A 20,474-nucleotide genomic window follows, 5' to 3' on the forward strand; every position below is an offset into this window, starting at 1 on the left:
TAAAGTTTAAATAAATATGAAGTTTAAATAAATATAAAAGTTAAGCTTTACTGCATTTCACTCTTTTATTCTAAGAATGAAAAGCCACATTTATTAATTATGTTCATAAGGGGGTGAACCTATTTATTTTGTTATTACAAAATTACTGCCACAGCAATCTGATTGTTCAACTCCATGGATTTATGCCACATCTACAAGAGCATTAGGTGCAGTGAGAAGCAATGAGACAAGATGGAAAGATAGTTGAAGTAAAGTCAACTGTATAGAGATTTTACATTAATACATTCCAGGTTTCTGTAAATCTTACCTGATAAGAGCAGAGATGTTATGTTTTTGCAGTCATATAATATACACAGACAAAACTTTCCAGACACTGAAAACATTTCCAGCAACTACAACTCACCAACAACAGACTTCAGTGTCGGTGATCACACAAAAAATTACGAGATAGGATTCTTGTCCTCAAACGTTTTACGCTATGGTTATAGATGGAGGAATAACTTCGGAATCTCAGTCTTCTTAAAACTTGAAAAATGTAGTGCAACTCTTTGTAGACCCAAAGTAGACACGTAACAGATATCTAGAGAATCGCTCCATAATTGAAGGAACACTGTATCAAATATCTAGCAGAACGTATATAGCAGATTCATTGGGGACTACCTGCCCATCCATTTCATGGTTCAAATAGGCATTTAGGAAGACTTTGAGAAAGGGTAAGACTTAAACAAACATAGTGAGGAGGGGGATACATGGCAAACGGGAGTATGGGCTATAAACGAACATGAGATAATAATATCTACATTTTTGGAGCATTTACTAAGAGCTGGGCATTTTGTTGAGATGGTTGTGTTAGGTTCTCACAGCCACCTAATGAAAAGAATTTTTTAAAATTATTTTTCTAACTTTACTGAAGAGAATATGTACCGAAGGGAAATTAGTGAATTGTCTAAAGTCACACTGCTGCACAGTAGCAGCAGGATGCTAATTCAGGGTATTTGACCTCAAATCCAGGAGACTTTAAAATAATGCTGTACTGGCTGGAGGCAAATATGGAGACAATGATATTGTCAATGACAGTGGAAGGCTACATAAGATTGAATAGAATCTTGAAGGCAGGCAGCTCTTAGAGCTTTAGAACATGAGACTTGATGTGCATAACATGATACTTTCGAAAGGCAGGTCTGGTATTGACTAATGGGATATATTCGAGAGGAAATGACCAAGAGTATAAAGACTTGGGTGAGTGCTGCTGTCACCAAGGCATGGGGCTGGAGTTAAGAATAACATTTATGAAAAGAAGGAAGTAATATTTGTGTTCATTTGGGGAACAGTTCAAGGTGGTACTGTCACCTGAGCAAACTGATGCACTTTAGAGAATTAGTAAAGGAAGTCACCTTTCCTCCACAGCACTGCATTTTTGTTGGTGCTCAGAGCTAACCAGAGTAAGAACAGATTTGTGTATGTGACCAGTAGCCTCCAACAACGCCTTTTGATCTACAAATTGGTTCTTAACAGCTGGGACTCCTCTAACAAATGGAGTCTCTGAGCTGAGAGGCCCTCCACATTGTGTTCCTTCACCTTTAGTTAGTTCCTGTCTTCTATCCCATTGTAGATTGCCAGAAATATGTTTTGCCCTGACACTTTTTATTTTTTGATGGAATTTTTTGTCAGCTGTCAGGTTAGGTGATGATGATGAATGAGACCCTTGCTAGGGTGAAGGCATTAGGGTCCATGTTATTTTGATATTATAAATGATATTTATAATGTATTTACTCTACATAATGTTACATTTTTTATATTTAGGATTTAGGCTAAAAATATGAATAGTGATCTTATCAAAATATTTTAAATGCCACAAATATATGTGTCTTTCTGTGTAAGAAATTTTGTCCTTCTTTTTCTCTCACTTTCTGATCTTCAGTTTCTCTCTTTTTTACTCATATTCTGTGTTTGGCACGAAGCAGTTTATTGTTGTTCTTTTAGATATATTTTTACCTTCCTCTTCTTCATCCCAGAGAAAGGATGCACACTTAGAGTGTACCATTGGAGATTAGAAACCATCCTCTTGCATAACTGTTTTCCAAAAAGCCAAGATGAGCCGCAGGCAATGAGAATCCCATGTATATCTGAATGTTTTTGCATATGTCAGAGGAACTGTTTAACTCATCCCAGATAATTTTCATGTTAAAAGATTGTCACCTCTTGAACATTTTTTCTCTTGTCTTTCACATCCGCCCACTGTCATTGCCTCAAATCCCCTGCTCTGACAGTGCAGAGCAAAGAAAGGAAATAGCAAATCCACTGAAAGAGAGTGGATACAGGCCCTAGAAACTGAAACAAAAATAGTGGCCCAAAGGCATTGGTTTGAGGCTATACCTTAAGTGCCCAAGGACATATCCAGTGATCCTGAGAAGTGTGAGCCTGGATATTTTGCCTGGAGTGATGAGTGGTGGGTAGTGACTATGGCAGTTTGTTTGTTGTATGTTCCAGAAAGGATGACTAACTGAGTTGGCTGTTTGGTAAATCATAAAAGCCATGAAACTCATTCTAGAACTAAATAAAGCTTCCCTGTAGATAGAGCAATGGAGACCAATTGATTTTATCAAGAACCCCTGAAGTGATGGATAGTTATTATTACATCAACAAGAAGGATCGTGGGACTTTCCACTTTCTCCGTGGGTAGACCCAGACAACAGTGGAGAGCAGTATGCCAAGGTCACAGAATGTCTACTGTGCTTAGTTTTCTGAAGAGGCGAAAGCTGAAAATGAGAATCCTTGGTGTTTGGCCCTTAAGCATTTCACTCCCTGCAGGTGATTAAGTACATTTATAACAAAACAAAATAAAGCAAAACATGCTTTTCCTTCCATGTTTATTATATTTATCTTCCTTTGGCTGGAAATGTGCGTGGCTCTGTGAATAAACTGAGCAGCATCCTGATGTGGATGCTCCCTTAATCATCCCTGAAGAAGACCAAGCATCAATTTATTTAAGTGCCTCTTAAAAATCTATGAGTGGTTGGTTGGCATCCTGTCATTTCTAAACATGGTAAATTTACTCTGCAGTTTTTACAGAAATGGCAGTGAAAATCATCTGACTAGTTGCCAAAGATCAGAAAACCTAAGAATCACATTGTTCTCAGGAAAACTATGAAACTATTTACTGAGCAAGACACTTCGTTTTTAAATCTATACTCAGGCTCAAAATGAGACTTATTTGTTGACACTGGTCAAACTCCATGTCATTTTCTTCAAATATTATATTTTCTCCATATTATTATTCTCAAATACCTCAGAGAATATAAGATTCTGTAGATGACATAGGTAAATACCAGAAATATACCATAAGAAGGAACATACGTTTGTGGTATTACTTTCCCTACTTGAAATTATTTATGGGCCTTTGTGTGTGAATGTATAATTAACTATTTTGGAAATGAAACATGTATATACATTCTATAACATAGTGTGCTTCATATGACATTTTTATAGAGATTATCTGTGGAATCATGATATGTTTAATAATTTTATTTATTTATTTATCTATTTTGCTCATGACATCCTAGGTAGATAAAGCTAAACCATTTTACAGGAGAGAAAACTGAGATCCATCTCTGATCTTATCTAGTCAATTCACAGAAGACCAAGATAAAAATTCAGTGCTACTGTCACTCAGCCATGACTCCTCTCCTAAAGTTAGGGAAAGAGGAATTAGCATTAATAGGCTTAATACTCTCAAACAATGATGAAAACTAAAGAGAAGTAAACCAAGCACGGTTCTTTAACTCATACCTATTGATTCACTTATAAAAATTCAAATTTGCATTTTATTGCCTTTAAAATTGAGCACAGAACCAAATTAAACATCAGTACTAAGATAGATGACAAAACCATGATGCCAGAAAAAAAAAAGTCTCCAGAATCACCAGACACATTGGATTCATAATTGCCTTGGCGTACTTAGAAGTGACACAAAACTGTTTCATGTTCTTAAATTATGTCAGCTGAAAATCATTTCTCAAGTGTTCAGTACTGTGCTTTGAACATAAGAAGTATAGGCTATAGCACATGTTAATTCTTTTCATGGTTTATTTGAGAAGCCATGACAATTTTGATCAAGACTGTGTGTGTGTATGTGTGTGAATATAATAGTGTGTAACTACAAGAGTGTCTGTGTGTGTAAATACATATTGTGTATCATACAGTTTAGAAGTTAAAAGTTCATCATCTATATACCTACTGCATATAGTATTGTCCTAAATGTATAATAGTTTTGGAAGAATCAAGATTATTGTGACTCAATTTCCTCAATCTGCATCTGTGCTTGCTATAGGCAGCAGAATTATGCCCAGTACCTGAGGGTTTCCTTGTTTCTTATAAATCCTCCTGTAGGGCTGACAGTCATTTTTGCACTTATAGTTTGGGAAGTTTTAGAGAATACTTGAAGGTGAGAGTCTGGTTATGTAGAATGAATATTATAATAATAATAATAACATGTTTTAATGTTCAGTACAACTCTTCAAACAATAAATTGGGATCTACCAAGAGCAGTGCACATTTATGTAACACATTTTATCCCACAACCTGACTTCTTCCAATGTACAGCCCTTCAGGTACCACAGAATTCTCAGAGGAGCTTAGCCTTTAACTTCCCAATCTTCACTTCCCACCTTCTGGGCTTCAAGCCAGGAAAATGAAAAAATATATATATATAGCTTTTATTTACACGTACCAAAAATATTTGGCAATTCTCTATCAAGTAAACTACACTAGTAACTGTGCCTTCATCGGGATTGAAATACTGTATTTGCATATGGGCTTCAATGGAATACTTTTTTATACAACATCACAATATATAAACGAAAAGCCTTTTGTCTCAAAAAAGAAAAACAACAAACAACAACAGTAACAATTATATTCAACAGTTTCCAAAGGAAATATCACTTTCAGAAAAATATGACTACTGTATTTGGAAATACACAGGTCAATCCATTGTTTCAGTATTATAATACAGATTATATCTATCCTACTTAAGGTTAACGCTAAGGAAAATTTTGGATCAATAATCATTGTTGTGCCTTTAGATTTTTTCTACTCAAAAAAATATGAACGGTGTAACAATAGTTTATAAAATTCATTTAAGTGCTTTCCTAGTGCCTAGCACTGGGCTTGGTAGCTTACTTGCATTATTGTGCATCTATGTAATCCTCCCAAGCAAGTTAAGTGTTATATTTTCTATTTTTTTTACAAGAAACCAAACAACAGCCTTCTCCCTCTGGGAGGTTAAGTATGTTGCGAAAAGTCGCACAGTAAGCTGCAGAGCTGAAAAGACATAACTGTTTTTAGGCTTGATTCTCAGTGTTATGTCTGTATTCTTAAAACTATTTTAGTTATTGAAACTATTGCTATTTCAAATACAGTATGCTAGTTCATGTCCATTTCATATAAAGAAATTAGGTTATGTATTAAAATTCAATGGTTGTTTTAAGGGAGTGGAACTTTGAGTCATTGTATGTGTTAATGCTGCTATCATTTAATGTTATTGTAGCACTGAAATGGAAGGATGGAGAATTTAAAGAAAAAAAAAGTACACCAATAATCTAGCCCTGATTTTATTCAGTTTATTACCACTGATAAGAAAAGCCTGAGATTAGAAAACTTGCAAGAAATTAGTACCCTGGAGACGAAGAAGAAATCACTCATCATCAATTCACTGTTGGAAGTGAATTCAGCATGCAAAGTGTTGTGCTCTTCTGTCAAAGTAGCACCAGAGAGAAGTACATGATCAAATATATTGAACCAAATATCACATTTGTAGATTAACACTAGATTATTTGTTTATAGGTTTACTTAGAAGATACCACTGGAGTTTTTGAAAATTTTATTTTATTTTTTTATTATACTTTAAGTTCTAGGGTACATGTCTAGGGGTGGAGGGCTGGGGGAGGAAGAGCATTAGGAAAAATACCTAATATAAATGATGAGTTGATGGGTGCAGCAAGCCAACATAGCACATGTATACCTATGTAACAAACCTGCATGCTGTGCACATGTACCCTAGAGTTTTTGAAAGTTTAAGGCGGCTAAAATTGTCCTAGGCTAATCCTAAATCTTAATCATGATTGAGATTGATGATGAATCAATCAATGGTTGCTATTTGGTGGAATCGTCAATTTTAGGCTAATCCAAAACATTTCAAGTTTTACATAGTGGCCAAATAATCTGTAAAATGATCTCCATGTAAAACTTGAAATGTTTTAATAAGTTCAAGAACCTAGGCACATATTTGATGTTATCCTCATATTTTAAAATATATGTGCACAGTATTTCATAGATAATTCATATAAGATCATCAGCATATCATTTAGAAGAATTGTCATTCTATAAAGTAATTTTCTGTTGTAGACATAATTTTTCATTTGTGGAAATTCTAAATGTATAGGTAAATTTGAAGAAATAAGTCTGTTTTGTTAAGCTAAGTATATCTATCTGACGTGTGTGACTGTTATGTGCTGTTGCCAACACCACGTTCAATATAATCAAGCTCACAAACCTAGTATATAATATACCAGGTCTTAATTGCATGTGATTACTTTCCCTTTTTAAAACTTCATGTTTTCCCCTTTTTTTCTTATCCTTGTAATCTTTTTCTATAATATCATTATTTGGTCTTCTCCTATGGATAAGAAAAAAGGGATCTTCAGAGTGGACAGTATTATTTAGTTATTATCCTTATATTATCATTAGTAAATGGATGTTTTATACATATAGATCAAAAGGACATAGCAATAAAAGAGTGAGTGGCACGGTAGGAGTGGTTTACATATACTAGAGGGCCTTAGAAGCAGAAAGCATAATTAAATCTGGTATTTTGGCCGGGCGCNTATCCTTGTAATCTTTTTCTATAATATCATTATTTGGTCTTCTCCTATGGATAAGAAAAAAGGGATCTTCAGAGTGGACAGTATTATTTAGTTATTATCCTTATATTATCATTAGTAAATGGATGTTTTTATACATATAGATCAAAAAGGACATAGCAATAAAAAGAGTGAGTGGCACGGTAGGAGTGGTTTACATATACTAGAGGGCCTTAGAAGCAGAAAGCATAATTAAATCTGGTATTTTTGGCCGGGCGCGGTGGCTCACGCCTGTAATCCCAGCACTTTGGGAGGCCGAGGTGGGAGGATCACGAGGTCAGGAGATAGAGACCATCCTGGTCAACACGGTGAAATCCCGTCTCTACTAAAAATACAAAAAAAATAGCTGGGCGTGATGGTGGGCGCCTGTAATCCCAGCTACTCGGGAAGCTGAGGCAGGAGAATGGCGTGAACCCAGGAGGCGGAGCTTGCAGTGAGCCGAGATTGCGCCACTGCACTCCAGCCTGGGTGACAGAGCGAGACTCCGTCTCAGAAAAAAAAAAAAAAAAAAAAAAAAAAAAAAAAAAAAAATCTGGTGTTTTAAAAAGTAGCAGTGCAGTGGAACAATTGAGAATTGGTTTGACAAAACAAAATATCTAATGCCTATTTTAGGTGATTGTAATATATGCTATGAAAGAATATTTTCTAAATATCCAAAGTGTGTGAATATTTTAATTATCTATTATCCAGTAATTGGGTGCAAACCACTACTAAGTTGTTGAATTGTTTTCTATCTTTTAAGCTAATAATTTTCATTATTTTGTTGTTATAAAATAATAATTATTTTCATAATCACAAATATATAAAAGGTTTAAAGTAAAATTTCCTGTTATCCCACCATGAGACATACTTACTCCTAACATTATTATTCTTATATATTATAGTTTCAATATAAATATGATCAAATCAATCTACATTTTTAATTGCTTTTCTGTGTTACTCAATATTATTGGATATAATTTTATAGAGCCACATATCATACATTACATACCTTAAATTGCTTACCTAATCTACTATAGATTTTCACTATTTTGCTGTTGTGAATGATAGAACTCTGCATTCATTTATTATTTTCTTTGGATTCATTATTTAAAATGGAACCACTTTGTTAAGACAAAATATTTTAAAATGTTTAAGTCTCCAAATCTACATAGCCAAATTGTTTGCCAGAGCAGAGGTGCCAGTGTAAGAGATGTCTTACAAATGCATGTTGTTTTTAAATGTTGTGCTTAATGTTGTTGTTCATGAAAAGTCTTATGTTAAAAGAGAGTCAGAGAGTTGGTTTGCATGCCTCTGCTTATATATACAGTACACTATAGAAGCAGAGAAGAATAAAATGAATTTTCCAAGGGTGTTACAAAATTTGGAACAAGAGTTTGAAAGATGCTAATAAAGAACATTGGCTACTTAGTACTGCACATATTAAGTTTATAAGGTATAATAGTCTCATTTAAAAGAAAATGAAGTGGTATAAAATGACAAACTGATAATGCAAATTGTGAGATACACTTATTTAAAAAGAAGAACATAGGACTTTCCTATTTTCAATAAAATACATCCAAAATGTGCATATTTTAATTGAAAATGTTTGAAATATTAAGGGAACAATGTCATTAGATTTCTCTAATTTGTTTGACTATTAAAATGCTTTTGATAGGTGTCTTACACCATAAACATATTTTATACTGTTGTGCATAGAAACTTTTATTTGTTGAGATACGCATACATACTGATAACCACTTTTCAGTTACTCAGGGGGAAATTCAAGACTTCTCTCTATGACTCTACATATTCAGTAGAATTAAATTCTTCATTTATGTTTGGAAAATAAGGGAAGGATTAAGGTTAACTATTTGGAAGAAAAGTAATAAATCTGGTCTTAAGAACCTGGCAGTAAGATAAATTATTAAAATACTTCAAGGTAAGAAAGATTAAAAACAGTAATAATAATAGGTACTCATCTATTTCAAGCTTCAAGGGAAAAAAACTAAAATTGGAACTGAATGATTAGAAGACAAGAGTTTGATTATCTTCACTCAGCCACACTGCTTCTCAATTCATGAGCTATGCTTAATTAAGGAACAATGAAGAATTAATTCTGACTTTTCAAAGGTTTGATAGGGGTTGCCAAGAAATTGACCAGAAATGCCAGTGCTATTCACTACACATGAACAATAAGTTTCACAGTAGTTACGTGCTACAAATTGTGGAAAAACATATTTTACCTTCAGAAGAAGAAAGTATTTTTCACCTAGAATGACCATTACATTTATTTTCCATGCTTTTTTGATGATAATATGAGAAAGATAGAAATAATACCATAGGTACTAAAATCTACCAGAAAAAGAAGTTAGGCATGAATGATGCAGGGCTGTAAAATATATAGTAAAGTCTAGTCATCATTGATTTAATAAATACCACAACCTTTTGCAGTTTTGAGAATGTTTTCATCCAATTATATTCACATATTAATACATTAAAAGTTACCCATTACCATTTTAAATAAAGGTCTACAATACATTGTTTTAGTTCCATTCATTTTATTGCTTAGAAATAATATTGCTATGGTGGTAAATTAACTGTGAAAGGGAGTTCAGTTTTCAAAGCTATAATATAATGGTACATTACCAGTAATTTTTAGTTTAATCACTTGCAGTACTTCAGGTATATGCCTCAGTTTGCATGAGTTTAAACTGCCAAATTGCTCTTTAGTGCTATAATCATAAACAATTCTCTATAAAATCAACCTAGAAAAATTTTATTAGATTCACTTGATTTTTTAAGCAAAATTCTAATATTTACTCTATGATCATTCAATATTTCTGGAAAATATAAAAGGATTAATAANATTAGAATAAGCCTTTTGATTACTTTTAGTTATGTTGTAGATGCATTTTTTTCTAAATATATGAAAACAAATAAATGACTACCACAAAGAAATGGAAATGATATTTTAAAATAATGTTTAAATAGCTGTTTTAGAGTTACAATGACACTTGAAACTGAGAAGTTCCAAAACTAGGAAAGTCAAAATTTTCATTTTCACTTCCATGTCTTTCCAAGAGACACTCTCAGATTTAAAACAAACAAAAACATTTGGTTTTGTAACATGATTAATTTTGGTCAATATAAATTGAAACACAAATCTGATTTTTAAAGATCTTACTAAGGTTCTAAATTTGAATGTATACTCCTACTAACCAACTTCTCTTCTGATTTATAATTATAGGATTTAAAATTTTATATCTTATTAAGTTACCTTTTTATCTGTCCCTGAATTATAGTGATTTATGAATAGCTGTGGTAAATGTTCATTTGTTTATACATTGGTTAATTTATTTATTCAGCCAAATGCCTCTCAGGTACCAGGCATGGTTCTAGGCACTAAGACTTAAGTATTTAAAAAAGACAAGGTCTGTACTGAGATAAAACTTAAATTCTAATTCTGGTTAGTATGCTGAAATCTCACTTTAATGCTTTTCAACCTCAATAAGTCGATCTATAACAAATTCACTTTGTGCTCATGAATCAGAAAGTCCACATTCTGAGATCATTTTATTTGTAAATGGACAATTACAGACAATTATAAACAAATACAAACAAAATTTCTGTAAATTTAGAAGTTAGTAAATCATTTCACTTAGCTGGAGTTTATCAGATTACAGAGCTTAGGGATATTAGAAGACACCAAAATAGTATTGATACAATCAACATCTGTATTTAAGTCAGCATCCTAATTTCACCTGCTATGGAAAAAAAGTGTGTAACAACATATAAGTATTGGTTGAAAATGTTGGAATGCTTTAAAAACATCTGGAGAATTGCTAGTGTTTACAGGGACCTGCAAGTCTACACTGTAATATCTTTACAGTGTAATAAGAAATTGAAGTGTCTTGTGACTATGCTACACTGAAACATGTTTAATTTATCTACTGTAAATGGCCTTTTCATTGTAAAGTACAAGTTTACTTCTCTAGAATACTGATTTCAATATGTCGTATTAGCACTTTCAGGTTTTTGGTTACATTTTAAGTTTGGTGGAAAACATTTACATTGAAAACTGGGATAATTTGTTGGAGGATTTTGGTTCTTTATTTTTGGGTTTGAGGATCTTCAGCCCACTGTGTACAATACAGAGGAACAAAACTCAGTCTCTGGAAGGATGTGACCAGGCTTGTGTGATGCCTGTGGCTTACTGGGCAAATTCATAAACGTGAAATCAAAAGAAGCATGGAGGGATGGTTTCCTTGTCTTTAAAAGAGGCAAAAAATATTTGCTTCTGCACCAAACTTTTATTGTAAGGATTGAATAAGATATAGACACCATGTTCCAAAAATTATACTCAGTTTACAAAACTCTAACGGATACTATTCGAGTTTTTTGCTATTGTCTGCTCATCAATATTATTACAATTTATGTACACATATTTAAGGAAAGATAAAATGCTTCTCAGCAACATTTGAATTATACATTTAAACTTCTTCTTTATTTTCAAAGTGCTATTTGCTTATTTTGGAGCTAGGAGTAAATGATAAGTTTCTCTTAATTGTTGGTCACTCACATTACACAACAGACACTGTGAGTGGCTTCCTAATGACTCAAAGCATAATGAACCCAGCAGGGACAGAAAACCTTCTAGGCTTCAGAAGTAATACATCAGATATGACAGAGACCCTTTAATGAGAGTCATAAATTTTAACTGTCTAAATCAGAAGCAAACGTTTTAGCACTTCCTCTGTGGATGAACCCAAGTCCAGATCATTCACTGAGTTCTCTGGTCTGCAATGACAACTGTGGGAAATTAACAAGGAAGTGGAGCCCTTTCCTTTAATAATACCAAATGATTAAGCCGACCTAAAAAAATCAATTGACTAATCAATAGTGTGTAACTGCTTGAAGCATTTTCCCCATGCTAATCAGCCATTAAGTTGTTTAAACTAAATACCTCCAGTTTCTCCAATTACTGAACTGATTTACAAGACATGGTCAAGGGTGTCAGAGTCTACTGGAATCAGATTCCAGAGCGTTTGTTATTGGAGGAGACAGAAAATAGTTTTTAAGTGATCCTCTCTCACTGCACGGTCCAAAGACTCTTAAAAGGGAAGATGTGATAGAAGATATTCTGTCGGTTTCCAGACATTGGTGAATTAATGTGTTACTGTCAAGTTCTAAACATGTATATTTGTTTGAGAATATGGTCAGGAAGTTATTTGAATTCAGGAATAATAGAGGTCAAAATAACTAAAGAAAACATCTATACAATATATACAGGAAGGCCTTTAAATTTTTTTTCTCAATTTCAGCCGTGATGAGCAGCATGTAGCAAACAAGACCCCAAATTCAAAACAATGAAAAGTATTCTAACAACATGTGAAGTGACATATCATTACCTACCTGTATATTGCCAGCAACTCTAATATCAAAACCACTTGTAAACTTTTAAGTTAAATGACACTGTGGGGGAAGAACAACACTAAGAAATAACTTTAAACAAGGGGAAAAAACTTTTTTATTGATATGTTTTACTTTGCTGGCAGACCAGAGCAAAGGTTTTGTGAACATTTAAAAGATGAAAAAGGTGAAGAATCCCAGAAGCGGTTTATCTTGAAGCGAGATAACTCTAGTATTGATAAAGAAGACAATCAGGTTGGTTCTCAAGTTTGAGAGTGGCTGACATTGTTGTTTTTGAAGGTGGGCTGACTGATGTTCTTGTCGTCCCTCTGTTGTCCCTGCCTCCCTCCAATCCTCCCCTGCCTCTGATACCACTGTCCTATCTCCAACCTCCTTCTCCTCCTTGCCTCCCCTTTGGCATTTCAATGGGTAGCAAAAAAAAAAAAAAAAAAAAAAAAAAAAAAAAAAAAAGTCTGGTTGCTTTAGGCAATGGCTCTGTGTTGGCTGCAGTGGGTGCTGGTGCTTGGCGCCAGTTTCTGCTGCTGTCTTTGGGGGCAGGTCAGGGATTGCCACAGGCTCGAGCTGTGGAGTAAAGCTTTGTCAAGTCGCAATTTCCACGATGTCTGTGTAAACTTATGGGGGGGTGCAGTCGTTCCATCCCTACAGCTTTGTTCCTTCAGTTGGTGCACAAACTTGAGCTGGATTATCAATACGGACCGATGATCAACCAGGTGTAGCTGTAAAGAACAAACCCTTGTTATGGTTGAGGAGGTGGATTTTGCAACTATCCTAAAATAAGCTTCACAGAAAAGAATTGAAGTTCATGGTTTAGTCTTTTATCCCCTTTCCTTCCCATGTTTTGTCCATGTAATTGTCTGCTTGTTTTGCATGAAGTGTAGCAGAACTTTTCCTCTTTGTGGTATTTGCTTGTGACAAAAACATTATGTTGTTCTAGAGTGCCTTATTTGTGGTACCCTGGTCAGGAGTAAAGACGCTTTACTAAATCTCTTTTTTAGATGGGGGTGTGGGATCCAGGGTGGACCAGAGAAGCTAAAGTAAAGGCAAAAAAAAAAAAAAAAAAAAAAAAAAATCCACAAATTTTAAATGATAATAACAATAGAAAGTCATATAAATGCCATTACAATTATACTTTGTGTCTCTGACAATCAAAATAGATTTTTTTGAAAATGACTTTGCTTTAGAATTTTTAAAGGTAAGACAATATGCATCTCAAGTTACCATTTTAATCACTCTCAGTGAGTCATTCAGCCAGTATGTGCATCTCTGACGCACTTTTTGAAAACTTGTTCATCATTTGTATCTCATTTCCTCCCACTACCACCAAGCTCCACCATGGCTCCTGTTGACTATGAAACATGTGCCTGTGTCATGTTTAGTGGGTGTCTGTTGAATGGATGGATGGATGTGGTTAGTGCAGAGCAGTTTGTGAGGAATGGAAAGAATAGATGGAAGGAGACTTAAGATTCAGGAAGTAGTTCAGAAAATAGGATAAAGAACAGTCCTCATGCTGGGTTCTTTGAAGCATTACTTGGTATTGACTCTTGTCAACAAATAGGTTTTTAAATTTTAGCCTGTAAACCTGAGGTCGTTCATTCTATGCTAAATGCAATTCATAGGATCAGTCACTGAATGAATAACACAAAATAGAAGGTGAAGTGATAGTGTCTACATCTTCCTTTCTGTTCATTACTTTCTTTGCTCACTTGCTTTTTCTCCAGTCCCCAAGCTTTCAAAATGATTTCTTCCCTCAGCCACTTTGAACTAGCCACTTCCTCTTTTTTCACCAGCATTCTGCCTCCTTTTGAGGAGTCAGAAGCACACAGGTAAGCAAGAGAGACAGAGTCCATCAGTGATGAGCCACCATGTATGTGAATTGGCTGAATACCTGAGGCACAGTGAGGTGAACTCATTTGGAAACACCTGTGCTATTGCATCCAGTGAGGAACCTACCAGCAGCAGCAAACACCTTTCATTACTGCATGTCATGCACACACTTGGTACATGCACCCAACACAGCCTCCTCAGGGAACAGAGAGAATAAGACTTTTCAGACTCCATTTGTTTAAGTGAACATTTATTATTCTTAGCTGACAGTTGCTTAACCGCAGATTTCTAACAACACAACTTGGATAACCCTCCTGATTTCTTTTTTCTGTTCAGCAAAACAGAATGCATCCATTTAGAGATGACAGACGAAGTAAATCAATTGAAGAGAGAGAAGAGGAATATCAGAGAGTGAGGGAGAGAATATTTGCACACGATGTGAGTAGTTGTTTTAATTGCCTCTTTAGTGCACTCCTTCCATCAGCAGTAAGGCTTCCTCATTCCCAGACAGCGAGGTGGCAGGGAATAAAAAGCCTGGAGCCAAAGAACAAATCAAACTGAAGAAAACTAGAGGTTATTTTGGAAGAGGATCTGGTTCAGGGAACTGATAGAAACCTAGCCAAGGGTTTGGGCATGTTCTTAGGATATGACTGGTGGGGACACATAGAGAGGTGTGATTTTGGTCAGTGATATAGACCTTAAGTACAGAGAGTGGTTGTCAGATTTGAAGAAATGCGTTCACCTCCACATTAGCCAACAGACTACCTACCTAGTGTTGTTTTCTTTTTAATAACAACATTGTACAGGGGAAAGAATTACAAAGAAGAAAGAATCTGTTTATCTCACACACACATCCATATACAATGAGTATTTTCTGGGTTCTTAGCAAATATAGACATTTCATTACACCAAAGTTAGATTATGTTTCTCCTCAATTTCAAATCAGATCTGTGATCAGTTTGTCAAGGGAATAATCATAAAACAAATCCCAACAACAAAAAAAAAGGTTGGAATTTTTTATCTTTACCCACTATGGTCAAGATAAAATGCAATTAATTAAACATTAAAAGGTAAAAAAAAAATAGAGCCTGGATTTAAATGCAAGGAAAAGGGCAAGCAACTGCCATAGCGTTTTCATTCCATGCGATCATTTAGCAACCTCCTCAAATGATGTGTGTTCTTCACCCTGCCTAAGTAGAAGCGTGAGCTCCTTTGTAAGACTCTGTGGCCAACACTGCAAGCTTTGCTGAGTCTGGTGGAATATCTGATCTCCTGCTATGATCTGCTTCTGGAGGCCACACAAAGCCAGCCCAGAGAAGTAGGCTTCAGTGCTTGACTTGGAGGAAGACTGCTGTCCTGAAAAGTTTCAGGCCAAAGCCAGTTTCTCTGATCTTCCAGCTGGTGCTGGTTCCTTTAATATGAAAGTGCAGGGGAGCTTCAACTTCCTCCACCACTGCACTTCTTTCACGTTTATATCCCACCCCCCAACAACCCCCGCCACCTTTCTTGAACACACTGAAATAGAATTTTGATGATTGGATAATCCAGCTAAGAGCTCTGAAATTAGGAGAGTGAGAGAATGAGAGAGATGGAAGTTACCATAGTTGGAGGTCTGGATGCAATTTTAGAAGACTCTGCATATGGGTAGGCTACTTAGACTTTTATTATGGTCAGAATTTTAGATAATGCAAAACACAGCCTGACATATGGTGGGCCTTTAATTGTGTTTGGTGGATACAAGATTGAAGTTATGAGAGGATCTATTCCAGTCATAATAGGATAAGGATGCCTCCAGTGGCCTGGGAAGTAGCATTTTCCTGTCTGAAGACCTTCATAGAACTTCTTAGAGATAATTTTTTTTGAAAGCTAATTCATTTTTTATTCTTATTCTCTCTCTCCTGCTCTTTCTCCTCAAACACACACACACACGCGTGAACACACACACACACACACACACACACACACACATTTTCCCTCACACTCTGGTCCTGGCAGGTCAAGTAATTTGTGAATGAGTTATGTTGAAAAGAAAATACAAACCCCACATAAAATGCACAAACAATATTATGCTATTTTTCAAGTTGTGTCACATTGCTAGACACTTGACAGCTAGGTGACAGAAAGTCTGTCACTGATGCCTGTCTGTCATGAAGATGACACCTGTGCTGCGTATTTCATTTGCCAACCCTCATGTCCAAAGAGAGGTCACAGGGAGACAGGGTCTGCATGACTTTCTTTATTCATTGCATTTCTCTACAACCTTGTTAATGAGATTAACAGCTGGGGATCTGGGTTAAACATTTTAGGCAAGTGTTGCTATTTGAAGCATCTGTGCCCACATGCTGTATCAACAGTCTTTAAAAAAATAAAAGCACATTTAAATGTGAGAAAGCTTAAATGTCAAGCTATTGCCATAGCTTTTTTAATCTATGAAATCATTTGGCAACCTTCTTTAAAATGCTGTGGCTTCTTCTCCCTGTAGGAATAGAGGTATGAGCCCCTTTGGTAGCCTCTCTAGTGGCCAGCTTTTCTGGCTTTACTAATTTGAGTGGAGGACCAGCCTGTATCTAGCATGCCTTTTAACTTGATATCCTAGGGCAGGGGTTTAAATTGGCATCAGATACCCAGACTATACTTATAGAAGGGCTTGAAGGATTCAGTGAAATCCCAGACATAATTTGCAAATCATGTTCATGAACATGTGTGCATTTTTTTAAAGAAATGGTGCCTATTGTATATCATATCCTTATAAGTTTCCATAACCCTTAAAAGGTTAAGACCCTTTCTCTTAGAGGGCAAGAAACACCCATTGTCTTTCTCTCTATCTGTATAGTTCTGCTAGAGATATGCAATCATACCACTGGTATTTTCCATGTGTTAGCTATTTACTGTCTTATAACAAAAAAATTCCAAGATTTGGCAGCTTAAAACAAACAAAAAACACTCACAGTTTCTATGGATCAGGAGTCTGGGAGTGGTTTAGCTGGGTGATTCTAGCTCAAAGTCTTACATGAGGTTGCAGTTAAGCTGTCAACTGGGGCTGCAATCATCTGAAGGCTTGATCAAGTGGTTATCTGCTTTCAAACTCTCTTACATGGTTATTGGAAGGCCTCAGTTCTTCACTGGCTATAGGCTAGAGATCTCAGTCCCTTACAATGTAGGCTTCTCTAGGCTGTTTGGTCTTCATGACGTGGCAGCTAGCTTCCCCTGAGGAAAGACATGTCATGTCTTCTTGACATGGCAACTAGCTTCCCCTGAGGAAAGTGATTTAAGAGAGAAAGAGAGAGACAGCCCAAGATGGAAGCCACAGTCTTTTATAACCTAATCTTGGAAATGATATGTCTCCCCAGCTATATTGTCTTGGACACTCAGATCAACCTTGGAACAGTGTGGGAAGTACCACACAAGGTTGTGAATATCAAATGGCAGGGATCATTGGGGTTGACTGTTTAAAGAGACTATTACTGTATCCTCTATTGACACAAACATAAAGCCAGCACACTTTAGGGGACCTTCATCTAGTACTTCCAGATCCCCAAGTGATCATTACCAGTGCCCAAATAGCTGAGGCACAAGATCATTCTTTCATAAGATGATAATTACCGTATATTAAATCAATTAGAGAACAAATGCAAAGAATCCAGCATAAGGAAACTATGTTACAGAACTCTAATCTTTTTCATAGCTGGTCTTTAGTTTAGTTTCTTCATAATTTGAAAACAGAGTTAACAAAGCAGGTTTCCTTGGCAATTATTATTTAAGTAGTGGAGTTATTCAAACAGGTTCAAATATTGCTTAAATGTATTGTTTTGCTACTTGAAGTAAAAGCAGAGACTTCAGAAATACTTCCTAGTATTTACAACTTAGCAACAGTCAAATTTATTTTAAAATCAGACACATTCTTGAATATTGTCCAAATATATCTTGGTGTCTAAGGGGCGTGTGTTTGTGTGTGTGGTGTGTGTGTGTGACAGAGAGAGATTGAGACAGAGAGAGAGTACTTTTGTATACAGGCACATAAAATATGTGAGTTGCTTTGGGGATTTTCCAGAAACAAATTCAAATCCACTTTGAGAATTTTGACATCTTGAGATAAGACAAATTTCTTCATTATTTGAGAACTAAATAGTTGTAAGTCAAAACAACAATTTAGAATTTAGTACCCAAATAATAAATGTATTTTTTGTAGTCAGTATATTTGAAATGTTCTTTTTTCCTTTGGCAAAACTTTATATTTAGGCTTATTTTATGGTTAATGCTATGCAATGTAACTGACTTTGGGAAGGTTAAATTGGTAAAGTAATACACTTGAGAAGGTATGTTTTGCCTGGAGGCTAATTTCTGAAAGATATTTGTGTATAAATAGGGGTTCAGTGAAGAGTTCATCTGTGGTCCTCCTAGCATGTGCTGGGACTCCTCTTCAGTGGGAATGGGTGATAAGGGCATGTGGTGCCACCAGAGTTGAGGGTGGGATGTGGGAGAGAACTCTATAACCCATTAAGCAAAATCATTTTTCTTCTTTTAAAAAGAAGCAAGCCTTTTATATCCGAAAATGCATATAAGTGACAGCTTTGAATGTTGCACTTAATTACTGTGACAATTTTATCTTTCTCTGCTATTAAAATTTGCAAGTTATTAATACTACTTAAAAAAAAAGTTTATTTTCATCAGCTACTGAATCACAGCCCATAACTGTATCTATCTTATTTATGAAAATGTAGTTGAGGGGATAATGAGATAATTTTTAAGAAACTTTCCAAATAAATCAGAAAAATGCTCGAGGTGTTATTGGGCAAGGTATTTTTTATTTTTTAAAAAAATTTTTTGAGACAGGGTCTCTGTCGCCTAGCTTGGAGTACAGTGGCATGATCTCGGCTCACTGCAACCTCTAGCTCCCGGGCTCAAGTGATTCTTCCACCTCAGTCTACCAATAGCTGGAACCACAGGTGTGCACCACCATGCCCTGCTAATTTTTGTATTTTTTGTAAAGACAGGGTTTCGCCATGTTGCCCAGGCTAGTCTCGAACTCCTGAGCTCAGGCGATCTGCCTGCCTTGGCCTCCCAAAGTGCTGGGATTATAAGTGTGAGCCACCACTTTGGCGTGGGCAAGGTATCTTTGACTTGCTTGTATCTTATTTTTTAATACAGAGTTTGGGGTTCTTAACTTTCCCCCGATGCTATTACATTGAGTCTGAAGAGGTCACTATGTCTTTAATTAACTCCTTCAGAGAAATAGAGTCTCAATAATTCCAATATCCAGACAAAACATTGTAAACACAATCAACCAGTTTCCAATTATGAGCTGAAAAGTAGCAACATATAAACTCATAATATATATCTGAGCTAACCTCACTTTCTTTTACATACCTTACTTGACTCCAGCCAATAGTAAAACCAAATTAAAGGAAATAAAAGAAGTCAGGACATTTAGTGTACTGTAAAGAGCCCTTCATAGGAATGCCAATGGCACATCGTTTTTCCTTGTTTCCCTTTCATATGTAAATGTCAAGTTTTTTTAAAAAAGGTATTTTCCAAAAGCTTTATCTTTTAATTGTCTCTTTTGCTTTTCTTAAATGAGGTTTTCGCACACTTGAAATTCAGGATGCACGTTAAGTGCAAAAAGGTTAAAGCATAAACTATTCTAGAGACACCTTCACTGAAATGCTCATAACACTGAGGAAACCCCATGTCTAAATCTAGCCCTTTGACTTAGTGGAAGGAAATTATTTCTCTAGCAAAACGAAAATAGAAACCGATATTCTGCTTGCCTCTCAGAAGTGGTTACATTAGCAGAATCTTTTCAGTCAATAATTGGTTATTGAAAGGTTATTATTACTTCTTTAGCTTTATGTTATCTTAAAATTGACCTGTTAAGTTTCTACTTATCCCTTTAACAGATCATTTATTCATCATTTGGAAAATCTACATATATAGCAGGATGTGCATTTATTTATGTTTAGAAACTTAAGTACTTTAGAAATGGTTTTGCGTTACTTCCTAAATACAGTCACCCTATTATAGGATCACAGCACCATATCTTGTCTAGACTTCTCTTTTCTATTTGTTTAAATTTAATTTGATCCAGCTTTCCTCAGCATGTAATGGTAATGGAATTTTATCCTCCCTACATTGTGCATAAACACAAGATAGAAGAGAAATGAATGTTCGGTGAATAGAAGCTAAGAAGAAAGTCATTGATTTTCTATGTGAAAAGCTGGGAAATATTAGATGGAGCTTGATTTTTTTTTTTAATTAGCTTGTCTTCTGGCCTTCCCCTCTTAAGATTAATAATTGATGGCATTTCTTCAATTTTGAGAGTCT

At 35.4% G+C, this 20,474-nt stretch overlaps 1 protein-coding gene across 1 annotated transcript in view; it reads left to right on the forward strand.

Annotated features, from left to right (window-relative positions):
- Nucleotides 1-20,474, forward strand: part of ARPP21 (cAMP regulated phosphoprotein 21) — a 116,243-nt gene that overhangs the window by 15,538 nt on the left and 80,231 nt on the right. The window contains 2 exon segments of the mRNA XM_017877062.1: nucleotides 12,455-12,563; nucleotides 14,490-14,591. Of these exon segments, the coding sequence (XP_017732551.1) occupies nucleotides 12,455-12,563; nucleotides 14,490-14,591 (211 nt within the window).

This window comes from Rhinopithecus bieti, unplaced genomic scaffold, assembly GCF_001698545.2.
Source record: "Rhinopithecus bieti isolate Rb0 unplaced genomic scaffold, ASM169854v2 scaffold_10524, whole genome shotgun sequence".
NCBI classification, from domain to species: Eukaryota; Metazoa; Chordata; class Mammalia; order Primates; family Cercopithecidae; genus Rhinopithecus; species Rhinopithecus bieti.